The sequence below is a fragment of the Hippopotamus amphibius genome, chromosome 5 (assembly GCF_030028045.1).
Source record: "Hippopotamus amphibius kiboko isolate mHipAmp2 chromosome 5, mHipAmp2.hap2, whole genome shotgun sequence".
Classification (NCBI taxonomy): domain Eukaryota; kingdom Metazoa; phylum Chordata; class Mammalia; order Artiodactyla; family Hippopotamidae; genus Hippopotamus; species Hippopotamus amphibius.
Window position 1 is genome coordinate 40,517,751 of NC_080190.1, and position 25,482 is coordinate 40,543,232.

At 37.1% G+C, this 25,482-nt stretch overlaps 1 protein-coding gene across 7 annotated transcripts in view; it reads right to left on the minus strand.

The window, feature by feature from the left end:
• Window positions 1-21,257, minus strand: part of MINPP1 (multiple inositol-polyphosphate phosphatase 1) — a 46,970-nt gene extending 25,713 nt beyond the window's left edge. For 2 of the 7 annotated variants that reach the window (XR_009053738.1, XR_009053737.1), the window contains exons 1-5: window positions 19,886-21,249; window positions 16,798-16,995; window positions 13,301-13,398; window positions 5,294-5,427; window positions 1,198-2,082 (exon numbers count right to left, since the gene is read on the minus strand). Coding sequence is in view for 4 of the 7 variants with exons in the window: in XM_057735141.1 (XP_057591124.1) it covers window positions 5,294-5,427; window positions 13,301-13,398; window positions 16,798-16,995; window positions 19,886-20,522 (1,067 nt within the window). In the remaining 3 variants the exon portion in view is untranslated. Of the gene's footprint in view, window positions 1-1,197; window positions 2,083-5,293; window positions 5,428-13,300; window positions 13,399-16,797; window positions 16,996-19,885 lie in introns of all 7 variants that reach the window. The other 5 variants (XR_009053736.1, XM_057735141.1, XM_057735140.1 and 2 more) reach the window with 5 other exon arrangements.
• Window positions 21,258-25,482: the final 4,225 nt, after the last annotated feature.

The window sequence follows — 25,482 nt, forward strand, 5'->3', positions numbered from 1 at the left end:
CAGAATCGGAATTGCTGGGTCATATGACAATTCTATTTAGTTTTTTAAGGAATCTCCATACTGTTTTCCATAGTGTCTGCACCAAATTACACTCCCATCAACAGTGTACAAGAGTTCTTTTCTCCACATCCTCACAAACATTTGTTATTTGTAGACTTTTTGATGACAGCCTTTCTGACCAGTGTGAGGTGGTATCTCACGGTTGTTTTGATTTGCATTTCTCTAATAATTAGCGATGTTGAGCTTCTTTTCAGGTGCCTGTTAGCCATCTGTATGTTTTCTTTGGAAAAATGTTTATTCCGGTCTTCTGCCTGTTTTTTGATTTGGTTGTCTGTTTTTCTGATATTGGATTGTATGAACTGTTCATATATTTTAGATATTAATCTCTTGTCTGTCATAGCATTTGCAAATATTTACTCCCACTTAGTAGGTTGTCTTTTCGTTTTGTCGATGGTTTCCTTTGCTTTGAAAAAGTTTTTTAGTTTAATTAGGTTCCATTTGTTTACTTCTGCTTTTATTTCCTGTTTTAGGAGATGGGATCCTTTTCCTTTTATTAAATACCCATATTGTTTCAAAAGTTTCATTGAAGTATACTGTAACAACCAGAAAAGTTACCTGTTTTAATTGTTTAACAAATTTTAGTAAATTTTAACGGCTGTGTGTGAATCTTCACAATCCAGTTTGGGAACACATCTATCACCCTAAAAAATTCCCTTGTACCCTTTTCCAGTCAATCTCTGCTCCCACATCCAGATCCAGACAACCATTGATCCACTTTAATCTGTAAAGTTTTGCCCTTTCTGGAAATTTCAAGTAAACAGAATCATTCAGTATACAGTCTTATGAAAATGGCTTCATTCAATTAGCATGTTTTTGAAGTCATTCATTTTGTTGCATCTCAGTTCTTTCTTTCTTATTGCTGAGTAGTATTTCATCATATGGATAAACTACATTCTGTTTATCTATTTATCAGTTAATGGACATTTGAGACATTTGAACTGCTTATAATTTTCAGCTATTATGAATCATACTGCTGCAAATATTCACATAAAAGTCTGTACAGAAATATATTTTCATTTCTATTGGGTACTTAGGACCAGATTTGGTAAATCATATAGTACATGTATGTTTAAGAAGATTCTTTTTTAAGAAGCTACCAAACTTTTTCAAAGTGTCTGTACAATTTTACATTCTCACCAAAAATAGGGTTTCCAGTTCCTCCACATCTCACCAACACTTAGGAAAATCTTGTTTTTCTTTTTTTAAATTTTAGCCAGTGAATAAGAAAAATACCTAGTCTTTTCCTCCTGTGTTTCTCCTTTACTCTCACACTTCTACCACACTCACAACACTTCTGACGCTTCTGGTTACCTAATGTGGAGGGTTTTTTTCCCTCATATCAAGCAATATTCTGTGACACCAGATGGCTGTTCTATAATTTAACTTGATTCTGATACTATCTACCTAGAGACAGCATCAGATCTCACAGGCTACAGGTTCAGTCGCACAAGACTGGCCCCCAATTCAGGTGCCAATTGTAAGTAGTAGGTCCTCACCCAGGTTACCCACAACTTCTATCCAATATGACTACAGATAGAAGGTTCTCATGATCCCTTCCCCAGGTTTAATTTGCTAGAGTGGCTCAAAGAACTCAGGGAAATACTTATTTACATTTACCAGTTTACTATAAAAGGATATGAAAAAGGATACAGATGAACATCCAGATGGAAAAGATTTGCAGGGCAAGGTATGTGGGAAGGGGCACAGAGCTTCCACGTCCTCTCTAGGCATGCCACTCTCTCAATACCTCTACTTGTTCACCAACCCAGAAGCTCCCTGAACCTTGCAGATGTGACTGATCATTAACTCCATTTCCTGCCCTTCTCGCTTCTTAAGAGAATTTTGGGGGCCGGGGGTGGGAGTGAGGGGGAAATGGGGCTGAAAATTCCAAGCTTCTGATCATGGCTTGGTCCTTCTGGTGACCAGTCGTCATCCTGGAGCCACTCAGTCACCTCATTAGAACAAAAGACACTCTCATCACCCAGGAAATTACAATGGTTTCAGGAGTCCTGTGTCAAGAACCTGGGGCAGAGATATATATATTTAGAGAGAGAGAGATTTATATTTATATATATATTTATATATATTATACATATTTATGTAAAATTTTTTTTCTATTATTTTACAGCCAATTTAGGGGTATTAGTGGTATTTCACTGCGGTTTTAATACCTAATATTATTAGTAGTTTATTAGCATCTTTCCATGTGTTTATTTGCCATCCATATATCTTTTTTTTTAAAAAATTTATTTATTTATTTATTGTCTGTGTTGGGTCTTCACTGCTGCACACGGGCTTTAGTTGCAGAGAGCTGGGGCTACCCTTTGTTGAGGTGCGTGGGCTCCTCATTGCGGTGCCTTCTCTCATTGTGGTGCTTTCTCTCATTTGGAGCATGGGCTCTAAGCACGTGGGCTTCAGTAGTTGTGGCACACAGGCTCAATAGCTGTGGCTCATGGGCTCTAGAGCACAGACTCAGTAGTTGTGGCACAGGCTTAGCTGCTCCACAGCGTGTGGGATCTTCCTGGAGCAGGGATCAAACCTGTGTCCCCTGCACTGGCAGGCGGATTCTTAACCACTGCACCACCTATGAAGTCCCATATCATCCATATATCTTCTTGAGTAAATTATCTGTTCAAATCTTTTTAAAAATTGGGTTGTGTGTCACCTTATTAGCGAGATATAACTTCTTTATATATTCTGGATTCAAATCCTTGATCATATATATATGTTTTGCAACTATTTTCTCCAAGTCTATTGCTTGCATTCTCATTCTCCAAATAGTACTTTTTGACACAAAGATTTTTAGTTTTGATGGAGTCCACTTCATCAATTTTTAAATGGACTGTGCTGCTGGTGTTGTACTCAAGAAATCTCTGCCTAACCCAAGACTGAAGATTTACTACTATGTTTTCTTCTAAGAGTTTCGTAGCTTTAGCTCTTATATCCAGGTCATTGATCCTACATTTTTTGTTTCTTTTTTAAAATTGAAGTACAGTTGATTTGCAATTATACTAGTTTCAGGTGTACAACGATTCAATATTTTTATAGATTATACTATTTAAGTTATTACAAAATAATAGCTATATTTCCCTACACTGTACAATATATCCTTGCTGCTTGATCCTACATTTTCTTCTAGAAGTCTTCTAATTCTACATTTTACACTTAAATCTATGATCCACTTTTGTGTATAGTGTGAAGTAAGTGTCTGTCATTTTTTAACATATGGATATTCAATTGTTCTAGTGCCATTTGTTGAAAGGACTATTCTTTTCTCCAATGCATTACCATGGCATCTTTGTCAAAAACTGACCATATATATCTGAATTTATTTCTTGACTTTATTCTATTGATCCATCTATTTATGGCTACAGTTTTATAATAAGTTTTGAAGTCAGGTATTTATTAAGTCCTTTTGTTCTTTTTCAAAATTGTTTTAGCTCTTCTAGGTCCCTGTGCATTTCTATATAGATTTTAGAATAAGCTTCTCAATTTCGACAAAGAGACCTAGTGGAATTATGATAGGGATTGCAGTCAGCCTACAGATGATCAATCTGAGTCTTCCCATCCATAACGACAGTACATTTCTGCATTTATTTAAGTTATCTTTAATTTCTCTCTGTAATGCTTTGTAGTTTTCAGTGTACAGAAATACTCACTTATTTATAAAACACCAATGATAAAATTCTTACTGAAGCTTTGAATCTGGCATCAAATTGTAATAGCAAACCCTATAAAAGTTAATCTTTCAGACACTATTTTAAGTTTGCCATACCTCACATTCAACAGTGGGACAAACAATAAACAGTGAACAAACAGTAAAAATCTGTTACCTACCAAACATCATAGCTTAACCTAGGCTAACTTAAAAGTGCTCAAAACGCTTACATTAGCCTACAATTGCGCAAAATCATCTAATACAAAGCCTATTTTATAATAAATTGTTGACTACCTCACATAATTTACTGAACACTGTACTGAAAGTGAAGAACTGAATGGCTGTATAGGTACAGAACAGATGTAAGTATACTAGCAGGGTTTTGCCCGTGACTGCTCGCTGACTGGGAGCTGCGGCTGACTGCGTGACACCCAGCATGCACCATGAGGAGAGTATCATACTGGATACAGCTAGCCCAGCAAAATATCAAAATTCAAAGTACAGTTTCTACTGAATGTGTATCATTTTTGCACCATCATAAAGTCCAAAAATCATAAGTTGAACCACTGGGAAGAAAAGCAGATTTAGTATAGATGGTCCCTAATTCCCATCAAACCCAAGAAAATTCCACAAATTAAAGTCATATTCACAAACATACATAATTTCTCTCTATATCTATATGTATATAAAATTTAATACTGCAAACCCAATCAAATACACCATCTTTAGTCTTTCTCTCTCAATCTTTACAGCATGATTTTCATCTCCAATTGTGAATGTATAAGCTTTCATGGAAGCACATTTATCAAATAAAATGGGGCTTATTTGGTTCAAATCATAAAAAGTTTTTTTTAAACGTAGAGAAGTATGAATGTTAAGAGACTTTTTGATAAGAAACTCTCATTTAAAATAAAAACTTAAAAAAAATTCATACCAGAAACCATGCACAACTACACTATTTATAATAGCAAAAAACAGAAACTATTCAAATGCCCACTGACAAGAAAAGATGATATAAACTGTAGTAAAAATGAATGAACTACAGTATATGCAACAAAATGGTAAATATTATAAATGTAATGTTGAGGGGGAAAAAAACAAGTCCCAGAATATAATAAGCATATGTCTCTAAGCAAAACTAAACATATTATTTGGGCACACATACATTTCATAAGAACTTTTTATAGAGGCAAAGGAATGATATGCACCAGATGCAGAATAGTAGTTAAAGGGGATAGGGAGTAAGTGGGGAAAGGGGAAGCAGGAAAACAGGAGTCACTGAGGAACACTTAAATAGACAAATGCAAATTATTAGTAATGTTCCAGTTCTTTGGTTGAATGGAGGGTTTATATGCTTTATAACTTACATATATCATCTAATTCTTTTGTAAGTATAATTTTTTTAAAAACATAAGCAGAATCTGTTTCTAAAAATCACCCATTATAAAACATTTTCCAGAAGCATAACTGGGCACTCAGAATATATTGGGTTGGCTGAAAAGGTCGTTCGGAAAACCTAAACGACCTTTTTGGGCAACCCAATACATCAAAAAAAAATTTTTTTTAAGCTTTTACCTTTGTTTCTGTTCAACTGCTTTGTCCAAGTGCTGAAAGATATCCTGAAATAGGGTGCAGCTGGATCGACTATTAATAGTATACCCATAACCTCTTTTCCAATATTGTTTCAGATCATTTAAATATTCTAAAACCTGAAAATAAAAATTTAAAAAATCATTACTATTAGATTTTTATTAACGTAACAGATTTTGATTTAATGATTTTTTTCAGAAAAGGTTACTCTGTTTAATCACCATTCGACACAAAGTATAGTAGAATCTTAACATTTACAGAGTTTATATTTACCATTTTAAGCATTTAAGGGTTGGACCATGACAGAGATTTATGCTGAGACACAAACCTGAATGGGAATGCAGAGACTGACACGCAAGAGCAAGTCAGTACTCACAACCAATAATCCAGCAGCCATGAGAGTTCATGAAAGTGGGTTAAAGACATGTGCTCACCTCCCCTTTCTTCTAAAATTATATTAAGATGATAGCAAAGATATATACAGAAAAAAAGAAAAATATACATAGAAGAATATTCATTATAGCACAGAAAGGTGCCAACAGTGAATCAGGAATTTTTAAGAAATTTAGGAAGGTAGAAACCAGACAGAAAATGAATCACTTTGGTTCATTTATCAGTTTGGCAAAAATAATAATAAAAGTAGACCAAGGAGGTGGAAAATGGGTACTAGAAGGAATGTGTGTTAACAGACATTCTAAAGGACAAATTGGCAAAATCCACAAAAACATACATCTTTAAGGCCCATTTAATTCCATTTCTTATAAAATAATATTCACAGAGGAACACAAGAGACAATGTACAAGAATATCTTAGAGTAGCACTGCTTATAGGAACCAGAAAAAAAAAATTCCTGGAAACACCTGAATTTCATTAATAGGTAGATGCTTAAATAAACTAAGATATACATATACATACAGGGAATACTATGAGATTGTTTGTAGATCTACATGAACTGACATGGAAAGATCTACAAAACATACCGCTGAATGAGAAGAGCAGGTTAAGAATAATAAATACTTGCTGGCCTCTGCTACTTGCAATAGATCAGACCCACCACCTATTACTGTCGTAGTTTAGTTGGGGCAGTATTATGCCATTTCTGAACCTATCATGGCCAGAGTGCTCTTTATCGTCTGGGTTTTTGTATGTAACCCAGTGTATGTTGTTTAACTGCTGTTGGCAGCAGGAGAAGAGCAAGATGGTGGGGCAGGATGGGACACAGACGTGTAAAGAGGAAGATGGCTGTCTGTAAGCCAAGGAGAGAGGCCTGGAACAGATCCTTCTCTTACAGCCCTCAGAGGAGACCAGTCCTGCTGACATCCTGATTGTGGACTAGCAAAGGAATACATAATTTTCCTTCTTCGTTTTCATAAGAAGTAATTGAAAGCTATCATTTATGCAAGGGGAAGCTCTGGTCAGTTATTTTCGGTGTTTTGATCCTTATGCCTTTCACTGATCTAATACAAATGCTGGATCTCTTCCTTATTAGTTTTGTAATCTTGGACACATCCCATAATTGAGATTTACTTTCATTATCTGCAAACTGAGAGTTCCAGCACCTCCTCAGAATTGTGCAAAGCCCTCAAAAATGCCCTTAGCACACAGATATTGTTCAATAAATGTCAACTGCTTTGTGAACTTCTTTAGTTGTATGCTGCAGTAATTTATATCAGGAGTAATGTTTGTATCAATAAAAGCCATTTGCAAAAGACACACAAAAAAAGAATAAATACAGTATAATACCATTTACTACCAAAATACACACACACACACACACACACACACACACTACATTCTTTACATTTCTAAGAATGATATAAACTATAAATAGAACATAGAAAAGGTTGAAAAGTACACATCAAACTGACAGGAGTGATAGATTTCTGTGGAGCGATCTTAAATTGGAACTGGTGATTAAGGTGGCCTTTATCTGAAAGGCCTCATATAACCTATGTTCAAACACAAAAGTAGAGAACTAAAACTTGCAACCCAAAAGAGGTACAAGAGAAGACTTACACAGTAGTTATGAGCCATTCTTCCCAGAAGAATCCCTAGAGAAATTCAATGCAAGCCGTAAGTTTAAGACCAACAGCAAAGGTAGGCCGGTGCCATAAACCAAAAGCGAAACTAAACATATATTAAAGAGGCAATTAAATCAAGAAGTTAGCAAAAGGGACAAAGTGAACATTAAACAAATTAAAATAAAAAGAATTAAAGTTCTGCCAAATCTAAGAAATAAAACAAAAATAGTATCAGAAATGAAAAAGGAAAGGAGCTTTCAAATTGTGGCACAGGGAAAAGGATGTCATGCAGAATTCAGCACTCCTGCTGAGTTGAGGCGTCAGAACTCAGAGTTTAATAAGTCTGAAGTGGTTGGAATTAGCAGGGTAGAGTATCAAGAGAGGAGGAAGCTACACAGAAAAAGAACTCCAAAAATCATGGCGGGGGGGTCCCCTTGATTCTGCTGCTGAAGGCTGTGGGAGTAGTAAGCTGATCAATTCCAGAGCTATCACAAGGCTGAGAGATATTCATGTTCCAAGCAGCCTAAGTAGAGAGAGCTTCCATAGACACCAAGACATCCAGGACTTCAATTTTGACCCCAGAAGGGTCATACTTTAATAGTAAAGACGTGTATAAGTAAAGTCTTGTTTCTGAGTTTTGTGAGGTCAGGTTTAGAGCATGAAACCCAGAAAGAATGAAGTCTGAAAAGGATTAAACTGATCCACAAGTAACTTAACTGCAAAATAAAACAAAATTCAACACTCAGAAGACAAAATCCAGGCATTCAACACCATAACGTTCATAGTGTCCAGTATCTAGTAAATAATTACTGAAAATGCATGAAGAAACAAGAAACATGACATAACTAGGAGAAAAATCAAATCAATAAAAGAATCTATCATAAGAAAGAAGGAATGCAAGGATGATTCAATATTAGAAAATGTACTAATATAATTTACTATGTTAAAAGATTAAAGAAAAAAAAACCCATCTTCCTAGATGCCAGAAATTCAGCACACATTCCTGATTTTAAAAACAATAAATAGAAGGTTTTAGTAGGCAAGAAACAGGCATTTCCTTAACTCGGTACAGGTAAATACTAGTGACTGTGCCAAACATCGTATTTTACAATGAAACACTGAAAGTGTTTCTCTTAACTAGATAATATAAACAAAGCTTTGGGTTTTAAGATGACAGAATTAAGATATACCTGCTCTCTTCTCCCAGAAATCACTCTAAAAAAAGAAGAATGAAAAAGAAATGCAAATGCCCCTTTCAAAGAAATTGGGGAGACCTCTGCACCCTGAGCCACCACCATAAATAAGGAAGGACTGCCAAATGCAGTGAAAACCAAACAAATCATCTCAGATAATACCAACAGAAGATAAGTCCTCAAAGCACATGGTACACTTGCAGGAGTAAGTCCCAAAATCCTTTGCTTGAAACAATAAGAATGAAGTCTAAGAGGAGCCTCCCTAGACAGCATGTAACACCATTACAGGAAACAGACTGACCTTCCATCTTCACAAGAAGCATTCTACAAAGGATGTCAGAGAAAACCTCTAAATTGGAAGGAAGACTACTTATCTTTGAACAGCTGCTCATCCCTACTGGCTGCCTGAGAAGTAAAAGCTGAATTCACTGTGAAGATGAGTAATAATTAAAAAGGTGCTCATATCTATACAAACATACAAATTAAAAACAAGACTGCTACACAGATAAAATAGCCAGAAAAAAACCCCTAACCCTAGAAATTCTGCTACAGTGCAGATGAAAACTATAATTAAATAAACACAGTGTCATGAATTCCAAAGACAAAAAAATAATCATTTAGAAAAGAAAGAGTCCAAAAGAAGAAAAAAAAATATGGAAAGAAGCATAAAGATAGAAATATAAACTGGAACAGCTCCAAAACTAGTTGGACATTATCTAGTAAATGTGAAGTTCTGCATATCCTGTGATCCAGCAGTTCTGCTACAGACATGGACCTTCAGAAACGCATGTATACATGCCTATAGACATACACAAGAATATTCATAATAGCCCCAAACTGAAAATAACCCAAGTGTTTACCAACAAAATAATGGATTAAAAACCTGTGATAATTCATGTAATGGAATACTATACAGCAATAAAAATAACTGAACTATAGTTACATGTGCTACAGATAAATATCTATATCTATTTATCATAGATAAATCTTAAAAACATAATGTTGAAATAGAACTAGATACAAAAAAATGCAAACTGGATGATTCCATTATATAAAGTTCAAAAATATATAGTTAAACTGTTTCTTGGGAAAAAGAATAAATTAGTAGACACTAAACTAACATAATAAACACAGATACACAAATAAGTAATAATAATGGGGAAATAATCTCAGATGTAGAGGGAAAATAGTTTTTTTTAATCATGACATAAATATGCCAAACTCCACAAATAAATCTGAAAACCTGGATAACTTATAAGAAAATATTAAATACTAAAACTGATCCCAGATGAGATAGAAAATCTAGATATACTTGTTACAGTAGAAGATAAAAGATATAAAGCTGCAAAAAGCTATCCCACAGAAAAGTACCTAGTTCACGTGTCATTTCTTTTGTAAGGTTTACCTGGCTGCCATTAATCAACTTCCTCCTTTGTGTATCACTATACCTTATATATACTTCTATTATAGCCATCCCATTGTCTTGCAATTTTCTTTTTTTTTGTCTTTCACTCCCTGTGACATTCTTTGAGGACAATGCCTATCTTATTTTAGTATCTTCAGTTACAACCAATGCCTGGCCTTGAGCAGGCACTCATACAACATTTGTTGAATGAAGATACATATGGACTAGCATTTTATAAGGTCTTGGACATCTAATAATATCCAGAATTCTCAGAATTTCACAAATTTCAATTCATTTTTAATTCTTAAAACATTTTAAAGAATTTCAAACATAAAAATAGAAAACAGGAAACTAATGAACCCCCACGTACCTATCATCCAACTTCAACAATAATCAACATTTGGCCAATTCTGTTTCAGTTATGCCCCTACCATCACCACTGGATTATTTTGAAGCAAATTCCAGACATAATTTTATTGCATCTGTAAATATTTCAGTAAGTAAACCTATTTCATAGTGAGGGGTCCTAAGCAGAGATAGATAAATTAGTTTGTATCAAATTACTGAAAAAGAAAAAAAAAATCACAGGAAACATTTAGATTCAAAGAAAAGTTAGAGTCTTCATTAAAAAGTATAAAGTTATTTGCTTTTACTATATAAAAAGGAAGCTCTTGGACTTCTCTGGTGGCACAGTGGTTAAGAATCCTCCTGCCAATGCAGTGGACACGAATTCAATTCCTGGTCTGGGAAGATCTCACATGCCGCAGAGCAACTAAGCCCGTGTGCCACAACTACTGAGCCTGTGCTCTAGAGCCCATGAGCCACAACTACTGAGCCCACATGCCACAACTACTGAAGCCCATGCTCCTAGAGCCTGTGCTTTACAACAAGAGGAGCCACCACAGTGAGAAGCCCTCATACCACAAAAAAGAGTAGCCCCTCTTGCCGCCACTAGAGAAAGTCCGCGTGCTGCAACTAAGACCCAATGCAACCAATAAATAAATAAATTTATTAAAAAAAAAAAAAGGGAGTGAAGTGTCCTGATGTTTAGAAAAAAGATTACATATATATATACATATATAAATATATATATATGTGGCAGACAGAATAAATGTCCCTCAAAGATGTCTACATTCCAATCCCTAGAACCAATGAACATGTTACCTTACATGATAATAGGAAATTTGTGATTAAGTTTAGGGGGTTAAGATGGAAAATTATCCTAGAATATCTAGGTGGGCCCAATAATCACAAAGATCCTTATAAGAAGCAGGCAGGAAGGACAGAGAGTGGGAGATACAGCCATGGAAGCCATGGTCGTAGAGATACAAGGAATGCAGGTGGCCTCCAGAGACTGGAATAGGCAAGGAACAGATTTTCCCCTAGAGCCTCCAGAGAGAACATAGCCCCCTTCTGATACACTGCTTTTAGCCCTGTAAAATTCATTTTGGACTTCTGACTTCCAGAAGTAAGATAATAAATTTGTGTTGTTTTAAATCACTAAGTTTGCAGTAATTTGTTATAGCAGCAATAAGAAACTAATACATTACATATAAAGAAAAGCAAATGTGGCAAAAAAGATTAAAGACTGGTGAATACAGGTGAAGGACATGAATCTTCATTGTATTATTCTTACAACTTCTGTCAGTTTGAAATTTTTCAAAACAAGTTGTGGGGAAAAAAGAGAGAAGTTCATAAACAATAAAGGGCTAAAAGGGTAATCCTAAAAATAAAAGGAAAAACAAGTAGCATAGAATCTCAGTCACCTAATAGTTTCATCTTTTAAGAGATATGGAAATAAAAGCAGAGTTGTCAGTCTTTGGAAGTAAGGAACCATATGGATATAGCTACTCAGAATAGGAAAAGAACGGATAGCCAGGTAAGCATATGCCAAATAATCCAACAACTACAGTAACTTGGGCAAATAAGTTGTTCTTCTGTTAAAAAGTAAATTTCCCTTTTGCCAACACCCTTCAGTCATTTACAAAATACTGAAAATCACTTCAATTCTGTTTATCGGCTTTTTCTCCTAGAGCAATCTGGGCTGGGAGAAAAGAGAGGCGAGGAATTTTGACACATGTGAATGATGACCATAAGTCTCAGTTTATATCTATACAGGTGTAATTATTAACTACACTTTTCACTTTTAAAAGTATTCAATTTAGAACATAAATTTTATGGTCATCCTAAGCATAGAGCATTTCAAAGGAGAGTAGGCCAGGACGTTTCTGAAGTGATAGTTATGATGGACAGTTAGAGGAGATGAGAAATGTATTGAGTAGCTGGAACAGAGAAAAAGTAGATCATCAAGAAGCAATTCAGGAAAACAGAGAGGAAATACAATACACCTATAACTACTGGTGCTCAGCACCCAAGAGCAATCATCCATTGAGAGCCCTTTCCCCTTCTCCCAACTCACCCACTAAGCCCTACTGCTGTATTGGCATAATACCACAGAAAAATCACCTTTAATCTGGTTGTTGGTCACTTAAATCTTTAAGTAACAAAATAAAGCGCTTGTTTACCTTCAAATGTACATTAACTCTTAGCTCAAAAGCTTGCTTCTGACAAACAGTACACTTCTTTTCAAAATCTGAGGTTAAATTCTGAAGTTAATAATTGATTTTCATACAGAATGCTGAAGGTTCCATACGTATGCAAGGGATGACTAAAGTTTCAAAAGTACATATTCCTGAATGACCCATACACAAAGACACAGCCTGCACTCATCCACTAGAATTCTATCCAGTGCCTACTTAAGAAAGCAACTAACACTTTCCTACTCCACCTCTCTGGCTCCCAGCATCCCAGATTCGACCAGAATCTGCCTCCTTTATAGTCACCAGAGGCTTGTCTGCTCTTCTCTCTCTCTAGTCTGAAAGTCTACAAAGAAGCCATATGAATGAAAAGAAAGGGAATACAAAGCAGGCAGGCAGAAACTGTACATGAATTACTGCCATCACTGGGTAGAACAGAGAACTCAATTTATTATGAAAACTGTATAAAAGAATAGGTATTTGGAAAACCATTCATCCTCTCTGAACTTTGGCTTCCTATAAAAAGAAGAATTTGGATTATATTAGCTCTACAATCCTTTCCAGCAGTAAAATCTGATGATGGGTTAAGCAGGTTTTTAACTGGGTGGATCCAGAAATCAAATCCCGATGGAACAATGTTTTCCCAAACTATTTACAAGTAGATAGGTCCTATTTGAACAATTAATCTCTCTTTGTTAGGAAAATTACAAGATAGTCAAGGACACAATGTTCCTTACTCTGTTTATTTTTTTTGAAAAGCTGTTTCAAATAACAACAACAATGAAAACCATGCAAAAAAAAAAAAAAAACAAAGAAATTGCAAAAGTAATACTTACCTTTGCATCATCTATGTCAAAAACATCACACCAAGGAGATTTAACACCTTTAATTGCCAGGTCAAATGAGCAGGTGAAAAAAGCTACCTGAATTAAATCTGAGAGAAAAAAAAAAGGTAAAATTTGTGGATTAATATTTTCTGCAATTTTCCAAAGGCTGAATATCTGTAGAACACCAAGGACTTACTACATAAAACATAACTTGATTTTGTTAATTTTAGAGGGTTGGATAAGGGGAGATAAAGTTATAAAAGGTTTTAGTCCCCAACTTGAACATCAGCAATAACAAAGTACATTTACTGAACAAGTCTTTTAACTACACAATTCACATTATAACTATCAAGAAGAAGCAAATACAGAGAAGGATATAAAAGAGGAGAGAAGACTGCAAAAGGAGGAGAGGAAAGAAAGGGCAGAGTAGTGAGGAGTCAGGAGGAAAGTGAAACTAAGGGTCAAAAAGGAGAGAGGAAAAAAAAAATCACACTATGAAAACGGACTCTGCCACTAATTATCCTGGGTAGGTCACTCGAGGCTCTCTGGGTCTCAACACAAAATAGGCAAAGGATTTGTCCTTTTGTCAAGCAATATTAAAGGATATATAATAAATATATCCATAACACATAAAGGGTATCTATGATGAATAAGAAAAAAAATAAAAATAATCCAACAGAAGATGGCCAAGGTTATGAAGAGGCAATTCTCAGAAGGAATGAAATAGCTAATAAACATGAAAAGATGTTCAACCTTACAAGTAACCAAAGAAATACAAATTAAAGCTAGATATCATTTTTCATTAATCAAACTCTCAAAAATCAAAATGACTAATAATATCCACTGTTGGATGAATCTGGGGAAATGACCATTCTCACATATTGTTGATATAAATTTTTCTACACCTTCAGAGAATAATTTGGAAGTATATGTCAAGATGTAAAATATTCATGCTCCTTAACCCAACAATTCTACCTATAGTTATTTACCTTATAGATAAACTCTCAAGGGCAAAATGCAGACTATAAGAATGTTCACTGTTGTATTATTTGAAAGAGTTAAAAACTAAGAAAAACCTCAGTAGGAAAGCAATTTCTTATAAAAAGAATTTGGACTGTATTAGCTCCAGGCTCTCTGACCAGTAAAACTTGATGATGGGGTTAAACAAATTTTTAACTATCACTGGCCTAAAAATGTAATCATATATATTCTATAAAATAACATAGAATTTTTAAAAATGAGACAGATACATTGCTAAATTACAGAAAATACATACAGCATCACCTTTCTATGAAAAAAAAAAGTATTTAAATAGCTAAAATATTTTGGAGCAGTTACTCTGTGCCAGGTACTGTGCTAATGCTTTGCATGGATTAATCTCATATAATCCCTGCAATAATCCCATGAGGCAGGTACAATTCCTATATTTATTTTACAGAGAAAGAAACTATGGCACAGTGATATTAAGGAACTTGCTAAAGATCACAGAGTTAGTCAATAATATAACAAAGTCAAGAATCAAATACAAACTGTCCAATTCCAGAACCTATGATTTTAACAACTATGCTAACAATGCCTCCAAAAAGAAGTTGCTTTCAGTTACTCCATCAGTAAAACACAAATAATCCTTGTCAATTCAGGGACTAGAAATAGTTTTTTAAAAAAATCTTCAACAATCTTAAATGCCCACTAACAGAATAATAGCTAGGTACTGGTATTATAACAGGGAAGAGCTAAATTGGACTCCATGTTGGATCTGTTTCTTTGACTTTCAGTCTCTGCTTTTGTTATTATAATCATACATAATGGCCTGCCTCAGGGAACCCTATCCACCTGTGAATGGCTGCAAGAAACAAGAAATTGACACACACCCCCTCACCCAGGCTGGCCATTCCAGATGTTTTGTAAGGCCGATGGCCCTTTTTAACTTTACTTTCTCACCGCCTCTCCCTCTCTATTCTGCTTTTTTACTTTACTTCCCTCTCTTATTCTATAAAAGAACTGGCATCCAGACCCCATAAGGTGATTTTTCAGAGACACTAGTCAGCCATCTTCTCCATCTGCTTGCTTTCCAAATAAAGTCATATTCCTTGCCTCAACACCTCGTCTCCCAAACCACTAGAGCAAGCTTGGACTCGGTAACAGTATTATATAATGGAATTCTGTGCATAAGTTTAAAATGTAGAACTAGAATTACATACATTAAATAAATAAAAAATACAAAGTTGAATTAAATTTCAGACTGATATATCATAGTTTGATAGCATTCCTAAAAAGTTTAAAAATCTGCAAAACAATATCCCATTTAGGTATAGAAACATAAACATAAATATAAAAACTGGCATGGGATGACTTAAATGCTCAGTTCATGACAATAGTTACTTCTGTGGAGAAAAGGAAAGGAATGAGATCCTGGAGAGGGACCAAGGACCCTCAATTCATTTAAAGCAATTAACTGAAGCATAATGTTAAAATTTGATCAAACTAAGTGTGGGTATACAGATACTCATTATATTAGCCTTTATTATTATCTATACACTTGAACTATTTCCCAAATAAAATAATTTTTAAAACTCTGCAAATGACCCCAACATATAGCCAGCTGAAGAGAAAAAACTCAATTTTAAATGCTAGTCTAGGCATCTTCACTTTTATTATCCTTATAAAGCATTCAGACACCAGGATTGACAGATTCTAGTCTATTTAATTTGTTCCCAACATCTTCTACTTCTAGTCTTTGGAAATTTATTCACAGTATAATGAAATCACACTCTAAATATGTGTCAATATCTGCTATATAGATTATACATTCCTAGAAAACAGGGGAAAAAAAGCATTATTTTTTCTTAGTTTCCCATTGCTAAGTGACCATGTACCCTGGTTTTCAATCTGCTTTTCCAGTATAATTATGAACAGTGTTTACTTTCACCCTAAAAAGTGTCCTAGGTTGCATGATAAATTTAACAGTTAACCCACCCACTGCAATAGCTTATGACAGACATGACTGCTCATTTTCTCAGTATCTCTAGGGATAAAAGGCTCAAAAAAAAAATCACACTACTTTTCTAGAAATTAACCCCTCTCAAAACATTACATGTACTGTGAACTGCTTTAAAAGATAAAGAATTTATATGATTTTCCATTTGTATCACTTTAAGAGGAGATAATTTAGAAAAGATAAATTTTTTTGTTTTATAAATAATGCTTGGAGTTGAAGCTTTATATAACTTTGCCCTCAAAAAACAAAACAAACAAACAAAAACTCCAGGATACATCGAATCCTGTATATTAATCTATATAAAACTCAAAGAAGAATCTGAATCTAAGAATAGTAAGCATGAAATAACAGAATTTTCTTAACCTCGAACACATTATCTTCTCAACATAAAATCAACTATGGTCTTTTAAAAGGAATAACTTTATGCTTCCGTATTTTTCCATGCTCAGAGTTTAAAAACCACTTAAAACTATTTTAAAGTTCAAATGCAAGATAATAGGCATATTACCTGCATTTAAGTTGTTGACTGGCACTTGCAAAATACCTGCAACTTTTTTTAAAATGTTCTGCATTTCTGGTCCAGTTTTGAAGGCTTCTACATGATAAAGAGCTGTAGCATTCCTTTCCACTTGAGTTAAAAACTTCTCACAATGGTCAAAGAACCTCATTAATTTATCATTAATTCTGAGACGTCCAAACTCCATGTCTGAAAGGGAAAAAAAAATTGTGTGTGTATATATGCATGTGTGTGTATATATATATCCACTGACATGAACAATTTCAAATTACTGAAAATTTTGTTTCAAGTGTAAAAAGGAAAACTAAAAACCTATTTATTCATCAACATGTCTGAAATAAGTATACACTGCTCAATAAAGAAAAGATAAAACTATTCCCCATTCATAATGATTGTTAGTTCACAAGAGGATAAGCTAAAAAAGACTAAAGAAACAGACTATCAAAGATAAAGTGTTAGAGCAACCTACACTATAAAATAAAGGTAACTGAAATGTCTTCTTAAATAAAACAAAAATAATTAGACATGAATGTCATAAAAAGTGCAAAAATGTATTACATAAATACTGTTTCCATCAAGCACAGAAAATTTGAGAAAGCAAGTAAAAATTAGCAAAGTTTCTAATTACAAGGTGAGAGAGACTTCAACAGACAGACACTGTTTTACTACTCTAAGCCAAAGTCTAAATAGAGTATTTTATGTTCTCAATTAACTTTCTCAACCCTGTGTTACTTTACAAAAGACCGCTTTGCACAAAAATTACTGACACAGCACAAAATACATTAGAGTTTCAGGTCATCTATACTTCATTGTGCTATATGCTTCTGATTAGGTTTTCTAACTGAAGCTCCAAGATAACTTTCCATTTAGAATTTTATATGTTACATTATTTCCCCAATTCGGGAACAAATACATACTAGAAAATTGTTCATAATCATGCTTCAACTACTGGAGTGCCTCCGAAATTGTCTCAGAGTCATATTTAAAATACAGATTTCAATCATCATTTCTCCAATAATTTACTATGAAAAGAACACCAAGTATACTCTTTCTGTAATTAAAATAAGAAAATTATGTCTAGTTATACCATTTTGCTTTGGATGTGTATGTGATAATATTTATATGTATGTGTGTGTGTGTATCCACTTCAGGAGATCCTGAAATGAATAATTCTGCCCATTTTAATTGGCAATCATATTACACTTCTTAAGAAATATCTTGACTAAGAAATAAGTGATCTTTGTCATCCTTTCCTGTGGCCTCAAAATTTCCTAAGTGGATCTCGATAATTCATCCATGCTATTATTCAATTACTGCTGTTCTTTAAACAGAAACAAAGGCATTGTTCTGTTTCTGTAAGAATACAAAATCCTATCCAGCGGCTTCCCTCCAAAGCCCAGATGTACACAACAGGCAAAACAATTGTCTGTAGATAATAATGAAGCAGCTAAGCAAAGGGTTTAATCTCAGAGACTGAAAATGGTGAGGGGTGGCTTATCCTAAACTATTTTGATCCTAGGCTGGCAAATGCCAATTCTCACAATACATCTAACAGCAAAAATTCAATCTTTGCAGGACGTCCAGTAGTCCCTTTCTGGTATACACTACATATATATATGTATATATGTGTGTATATATATATATATATATATCATGCTATATTGAAGTATGTTCTGCTTTCAACATTCAGCTAATTTAACAGATTTGTGGGAATTTTTCACTCATATTAATGGAAAAAAGTCTAGCTATAATTAAAAAGCATTATTCAACAAGTAACTAAACACAAGTTAGTCAACCAAGTTACCCACAGAGAAATAACATGACAGAGTCAATGGAAGAACCCCTTGGAGATAGCTGAATGGCTTAAGAGAGAATGCTATTAGAGAAATGATGAACCAGTCTACTTCTAATTTATTTTTCGCTTGGGGTTTTAAAGCTAAATGACGCCTCATCTCAATTTTGGCCTCAAAGCTGATCAAGAAAGTATTAACACTTGTTCATCTCTCTGGCACAAAAATGTCACGTTTTCACTCTTATCCTTGCATTACAGGACAAATGGAAGCTGTACGTACAGTAAAATGGTTACGAGACCAAGCTCGAAATCAGATTTCCTGGGTCCATACCTAGTCATTTGAAATTAGGCAAATCAGTGTTTCTGTGTCTCAATTTCCTCACCTATTAAGAGGGGGGAAAAAACTATCAACCTCAGAGAGCTGTTGTAAGGATTTTGTGAAATAAATGTGAGGCATGGCTAGCACATAGCAAGCATTAAGTGTTTGCCATTATTATTATTATCTGTGACTATTAAAACATTTTCTAAGGAAAAAGCATCATTCCAGAGAAAACAGAAGATTCTGGGCCTCAAACTAAGAAAGGACAATCAGCAAGCATATTCTTGGGCTCAGCGTCTTCACCTGTAATCCACTAGACGATCTCTCAAATTTTGCAAACGTATAAGTAATGGAATTTATTTTTACTTTAATTTTAAAGTACTGTGCCATGGCCATGGATCACAGCTACAAAGAGAATAACTCTGTAGTACATGCAAAATCAAAACAGAGAAAAAAGCAGAACAGTAAAGAAAGTTTGAGAGTAGCTTCCTAAAATAGGTTGTAGCTCTAGAATCAGTAGCTGTTAAGTGGGGGGAAAAAAAAAGCAAAACCCAAATTAGTATCAGAAGTAAAGTCTGAGGAAGAAAGTCCTAGACTGCATTAAAAAAAAAGGGGGGGGGGGGTGCCCAACTGTAGAACTATAGCTGCCAGAGAGGGAGGAAGGGAAGAGACGGTGGTGCTCGCAGGGAGAAATTCATTTTGGGAATGGGTGCTCAAAAACTGACCAGGCCTGTCTCCTTTCTATTGGATTCCCCAATGTCTACAACGTAGAAGTACCAAATTCATCCCTGATGAATGAATAAATGAACACTGGCTATGAGGAGAAGAGAGAGAGCCAAGTCCTGAATATCCCATGGGATGGCCGGGGGGGGGGGGGGGCGGGGAGGTGGAGGGGCTGGGGGCGGGGAAGTCCGGTATCTGCGGGAGGACGGAGGCGAGGTACTGGCCGGGCGGCCCTGGGTGGTCACCTGCGACGTCGGGCGGCGGCAACCCAGGATGGTAGTGCTGCCACAGCCCCTGCAGGAAGGCAGCGCCGCTGTCCACGCAACGGTGCTTGGAGCTGGTGACTAGCTGCAGGCGGCCGCAGTTCTCTCGGCAGAAGAGGGCCGGGAAAAGAGAGGCCAGGCGCAGGGCGAGCTGTCGCATGTCCTGCCGCCCCTTCTCCACCAGCTGCCCGTCCATCCAGTCCGCGTACCACAGAGGCCAGTCGGCCAGCGCAGCGCCCAGGTCGCAGCCGCCGGTAGCGCGAGTCACGTCAGCCCCGGACCCGCGGGCCTGCAGCAGCCCGTGCAGCTGCCGCAGCTTGCGGATCTGTTTGGTCGTCGGGTAGCGGGTGCCGTGGCGGATGAGGGCGACCAGCTGCACAGGGGTGCAGGTCTCCTCCAGCAGCTGCGGATCCCGCCGCGGCGCCTCGGGGTCCAGCAGCAGCCCGGGGTTGGCATCCTCGTAGCGAGTCTTGGTGCCGAAGTAGGGGCTGAGCGCCGAGGCCACGCGGTCCTCCGGCTCCAGGAGGGAGCAGCGAGAGAGCGACGAGACCAGCGCCACAGCCAGGGCCGCGACGGGTGCTACGGGGACCCTGAGGAGGCGGCAGGGACCGGGGAGCATGGTGCGCTGCGGCCCGCGGAGGGCGACGTACCGGCTGGGTCGTCGGCTTCCGGCTCCGGTGGGCAGGGGGCGGGCCCGGAGGGCGCTTCCGGCCGGTGCCCCCGGGGTTACCGGCGCGTCTGCCGCTCTCGGCTTCTGAGGGAGCGGGTGCTGGCTGAACGCTGAGGATGCGTGCCGGACGCTCCGAGGAGCCAAGCGGACCTGTGGCTCAAGTGAAGCCGGTGGAAATCCTCGAGGAGCTTCGGAGACCTGTGGCTTATGTGGAGTCGGCGTCGCCTGGCCGCCCCCACTCCCTGCGAACTGGTGCCTCAGGGACTGACTCAGCGATTCCGTCGCTGTTGAAATAATGAAGGGTGTGAATAAGCCCGGACGTTGCCTTAGCCTCCAAAGCTGCCAGAACAGGACACATGTTAACAGCTGACTCTTGTATCATCATTCTTACCGCATTCTACTCTTGTTTTTCAAACTGTAGTTTGAACCAGCTGCATCAAATCCACTCGAGGCGGTTGTTGAAAAGGCAAATCCCTCGCCCCTGCCCTAGCATGGGCCCAAGGTTTCTTCCCACTTTAGAGTTTGAAATTAAACCCTATACAGCAAGGCAGAGAAGAACCTGGGAAGAGGCTCAGTCCTCCAGGAAATTTAGTTCCTGAGCTTTTGGTAGTATCTTGACCTGGACCAGCAAAGCTGACATCCGTGAGGCAGCACCCCAGAAGTACTGTGCTTGTTGATACCGAAGGCTTAGACAGTAGAGACAGCAGTCCTGATAATTCGGGTGCATTGAGACATGGCCCAACATATTTGCTCTGTTATTAAGTATGAGCTAATCCATTTGAAGCAAACAAGGTCTGTATTTACCACCACCCCAAGTCCAGACTCTCCTCCCATGTAATTACATACAGGAATCAACCCCTAGGGTTTTCGTAGGTTATTTCTCAGAATCTCATCCCCCAAGTCATAACTCTGAACAATCCCCTGGCTTCTCCACTGGAACTCTATATGCCAAGTAGGAAAAGAATAAGTATTAAAGAAGTCATACGGTGATGCAAATTGAAGGAAGTTTGGACCGCGTTTTTGTAAGTGTAGTTTCTCCTTCAAAGACACCTTTAAATTACCCTTGGTAAGACCATTTCCATATTTACTCCCTTTCTCCTTAAAAGTGCCCCACTGGTCCAGAGAGCTGTACCTCTAAATGTTAACCAGTGAAGAAAATGGTATAAAATCAAGAATAGATTGCAAATTCAGTGCTGCAAATTTTAAGATCCTCTGTGGCAGGTAACCATCTTTAGAATATGTATTTTTCTGATTTACCATTTTATGGAATGTCAATGCCTGAATATTCCTGGTCAGTGATATTTTCGCAGAACTTTGCTCGAAATAATGTTTAACTAACAGCTACTCTTTATGGACTACTTTTTTTAAAAATTTTCATTGGAGTATAGTTCATTTACAATGTTGTGTTAGTTTCAGATGTACAGCGAAGTGAATCAGTTATACATATACATATATCCACTCTTTTTTAGATTCTTTTCTCATATAGACCATTAGAGTACTGGGTAGAGTTCCCTGTGCTATACAGTAGGTCTTTATTAGTTATCCATTTTATAGTTATATATATATATGTATATATGTACACACACACACTGTAGTAGTGTGTGTATGTCAATCCCAGTCTCCCAATTTGTCCCTCTCCTCCCTTTATGGACTTCCTCACCTTGTATTTTATAGGCTGAGGTGCTTGGTAATATTTTTAAGTTCATTCAGCAAGCATTTGTGCCAGATGCATCTCACTATATTTTACTTAATATGTGTATTTAATAGTGATCGCCTCTCATGCCCAGTCTTTTCAGTCCTCAGGAGCTACCAAGTTTTCCTAATGGCATCACTCCTTCCTAATGAAGCGATCTTTAGAGACCCTGCCTAACTTGTTACAAAACACTAAATTTGCTCCTAGCTTGCTTTTCTTCTCATTGCTCATCTGTTATTTTATGCTGGTTACATACTTATGTAAACCAATCCCAATCATTTTTGGTGTCAAGCCATGATGACAAATGATAAAATTAATCAATGCCTTCATGTTTTTGGCTAGGCAAAAGCCAGCGTAAAGAGGACAAAGAGTTCATAAGCTTTGGATCCAGAATCCAGCTCAGTGATACATTAAACTTGGCAAATTACCCAAATTCTCTGAGCCTTGATTTCCTAACCTGAAAATAGGAATTTTAGAACCTATATCACAGGACTTTTGTGAGACTCAGAGATGATTAAACAATATAATAGGCTGCTATGAGTGATATTATTTTTATCATAAATAATGTTCAATGTTGTTATTATTCCTGTACTGAGATGCTTAGTTCTCTAGCTACCATACAGTGTAAACTTACTTCCACCTTAAAGTGAATGATTTTCACAGGGGAGACATGCATCAAAGATCATTTGAACTTTACTACCCAAAGCAATTTACAGATTCAGCGTGATCCCTATCAAATTACCAATGGCATTTTTCACAGAACTACAACAAGAAATTTTACAATTTGTGTGGAAATGCAAAAGACCCCCAAATAGCCAAAGCAATCTTGAGAAGGAAAGACGGAGCTGGTGGAATCAGGCTCCCTGATTTCAAACTATGCTACAAGTCTACAGTGATGAAGACAGTATGGTACTGGCACAAAAACAGAAAGGAAGATCAATGGAACAGAATAGAGAGCCCAGAGATAAACCCATGCACATATGGGCACCTTATCTTTGACAAAGGAGGCAAGAGTATACAGTGGAAAAAAGACAGCCTCTTCAATAAGCAGTGCTGGGAAAATTGGGCAGCCACACGTAAAAGAATGAAATTAGAACACTTCCTGACACTATACACAAAAATAAACTCCAAATGGATTAAAGACCTAAATGTAAGGCCAGACACTATAAAACTCTTAGAGGAAAACAGGCAGAACACTCTAGGAAATAAAGCAAGATCCTTTTTGACCCACCTCCTAGAATCATGGAAATAAAATAAAAAATAAACAAATGGGACCTAATGACACTTAAAAGCTTTTGCACAGCAAAATAAGCCATAAACAAGACAAGAAGGCAACCCTCAGTATGGGAGAAAATATTTGCCAATGAAGCAACTGACAAAGGATTAACCTCCAAAATATACAAGCAGCTCATGCAGCTTAATCCAAAAAAGCAAATAACCCACTCCACAAATGGGCAAAAGACCTAAATAGATATTTCTCCAAAGAAGACATGCAGATGGCTAACAAACACATGAAAAGATGTTCAACATCACTAATCATCAGAGAAATGCAAGTCAAAGCCACAATGAGGTATCACCTCACACTGGTCAGAATGGCCATCATCAAAAAATCTAGAAACAATAAATGCTGGAGAGAGTGTGGAGAAAAGGGAACTCTCCTGCACTGCTGGTGGGAATGTAAATTGGTACAGCCACTATGGAAAACAGTATGGAGGTTCCTTACAAAACTAAAAATAGAACTACACATGACCCAGCAATCCCACTCCTGGGCATATACCCTCAGAAAACCATAATCCAAAAAGAAACACGTACCATGATGGTCACTGCAGCACTATTTACAATAGCCAGGACATGGAAGCAACCTAAGTGCCCATCAACAGATGCAGGGGTAAAGAAGATGTGGCACATATATACAATGGAATATTACTCAGCCATAAAAAGGAATGAAATTGAGTTATTTGTAGTGAGGTGGATGGACCTAGAGTCTGTCATACAGAGCAGAAGTAAGCCATAAAGAGAAAAACAAATACCATATGCTAAGTCATATATATGGAATCTAAAAAAATGGTACTGATGAACCCAGTGACAGGGCAAGAATAAAGATGCAGATGTAGAGAACGGACTTGAGGATGCAGGATGGGGGGTGAAGGGGAAACTGGGACGAAGTGATAGAGTAGCATTGGCATATATACACTATCAAATGTAAAATAGATAGCTAGTGGGAAGCTGCTGCATAACACAGGGAGATTAACTCGATGATGGGTGATGACTTAGAGGGCCAGGATAGGGAGGGTGGGAAGGAGTCCCAGGAGGGAGGGGATATGGGGATATATATATAAATACAGTTGATTCACTTTGTTGTACAGCAAAAACTGGCACAACAGTGTAAAACAATTATATTCCAATAAAGAGCTTAAAAAAATCATAGCTTTTCTAATAATAAAAATCCACTCATCTCACTTAAAATGGGCTGCCCATTCTTAAAGCAGTGAGCACCTTTGAAAAGTTTTCATGCCAGGCTATGTCTTAATTCTCTACCAGCCTGTAAATTGGCTGCCCTTTGAAATGGATGCCCACTTTGTCCAATCAGATAGTATACAAGAGTTTGCATGATACGAAACATGGCTGCCCCTTTACAAAGACTGGGTGGTTTCCCTTCCCTCATAAGAGGTTGTAGGCCTGACAGCAATGTATTTGACAAATCTACTACAACACAAGAAATAGAATGGGAAATTAATAGTTCAGCTTCCTTGAAGTGATGGAAGAGGGTGGAACCAAGAGCACAGACAGAAAATTTGTTTTGGACCAGAAGGAGAGGAGACTTTATCTTCTGAGGGAGGATTGGAAGGATGGATGCACATGTGGATAAATGTGTTGGTCTAGCAGCAAAGAATTCATGGATTTCAGGCCTAGTGGCCTCACTTTCTTCAGTGACACAGGAGGCAAGATTGTCTGAAGAAATGGAGGAATGGAAATTAAATCCCATGGAGTGTGGAAATGGCTTAGATTTGCAATTGAGAGAAAAGGTGAAACAGGTAGGAGTTTGGGTGGTCAGCTCTGAGGATCCAGCTGAGAACAGAAGACTTGAATTGCTAGTGGTTGTGCAATTTTAACCAGAAGTGAATATTATCTGTTGTGTCTTTCAAAGTGGAAAAGAAAAAAAGGGGAACTCTGTGGTTCTGCATTTTTCTAATTTGTCTTAAGTAGAACTTCTTT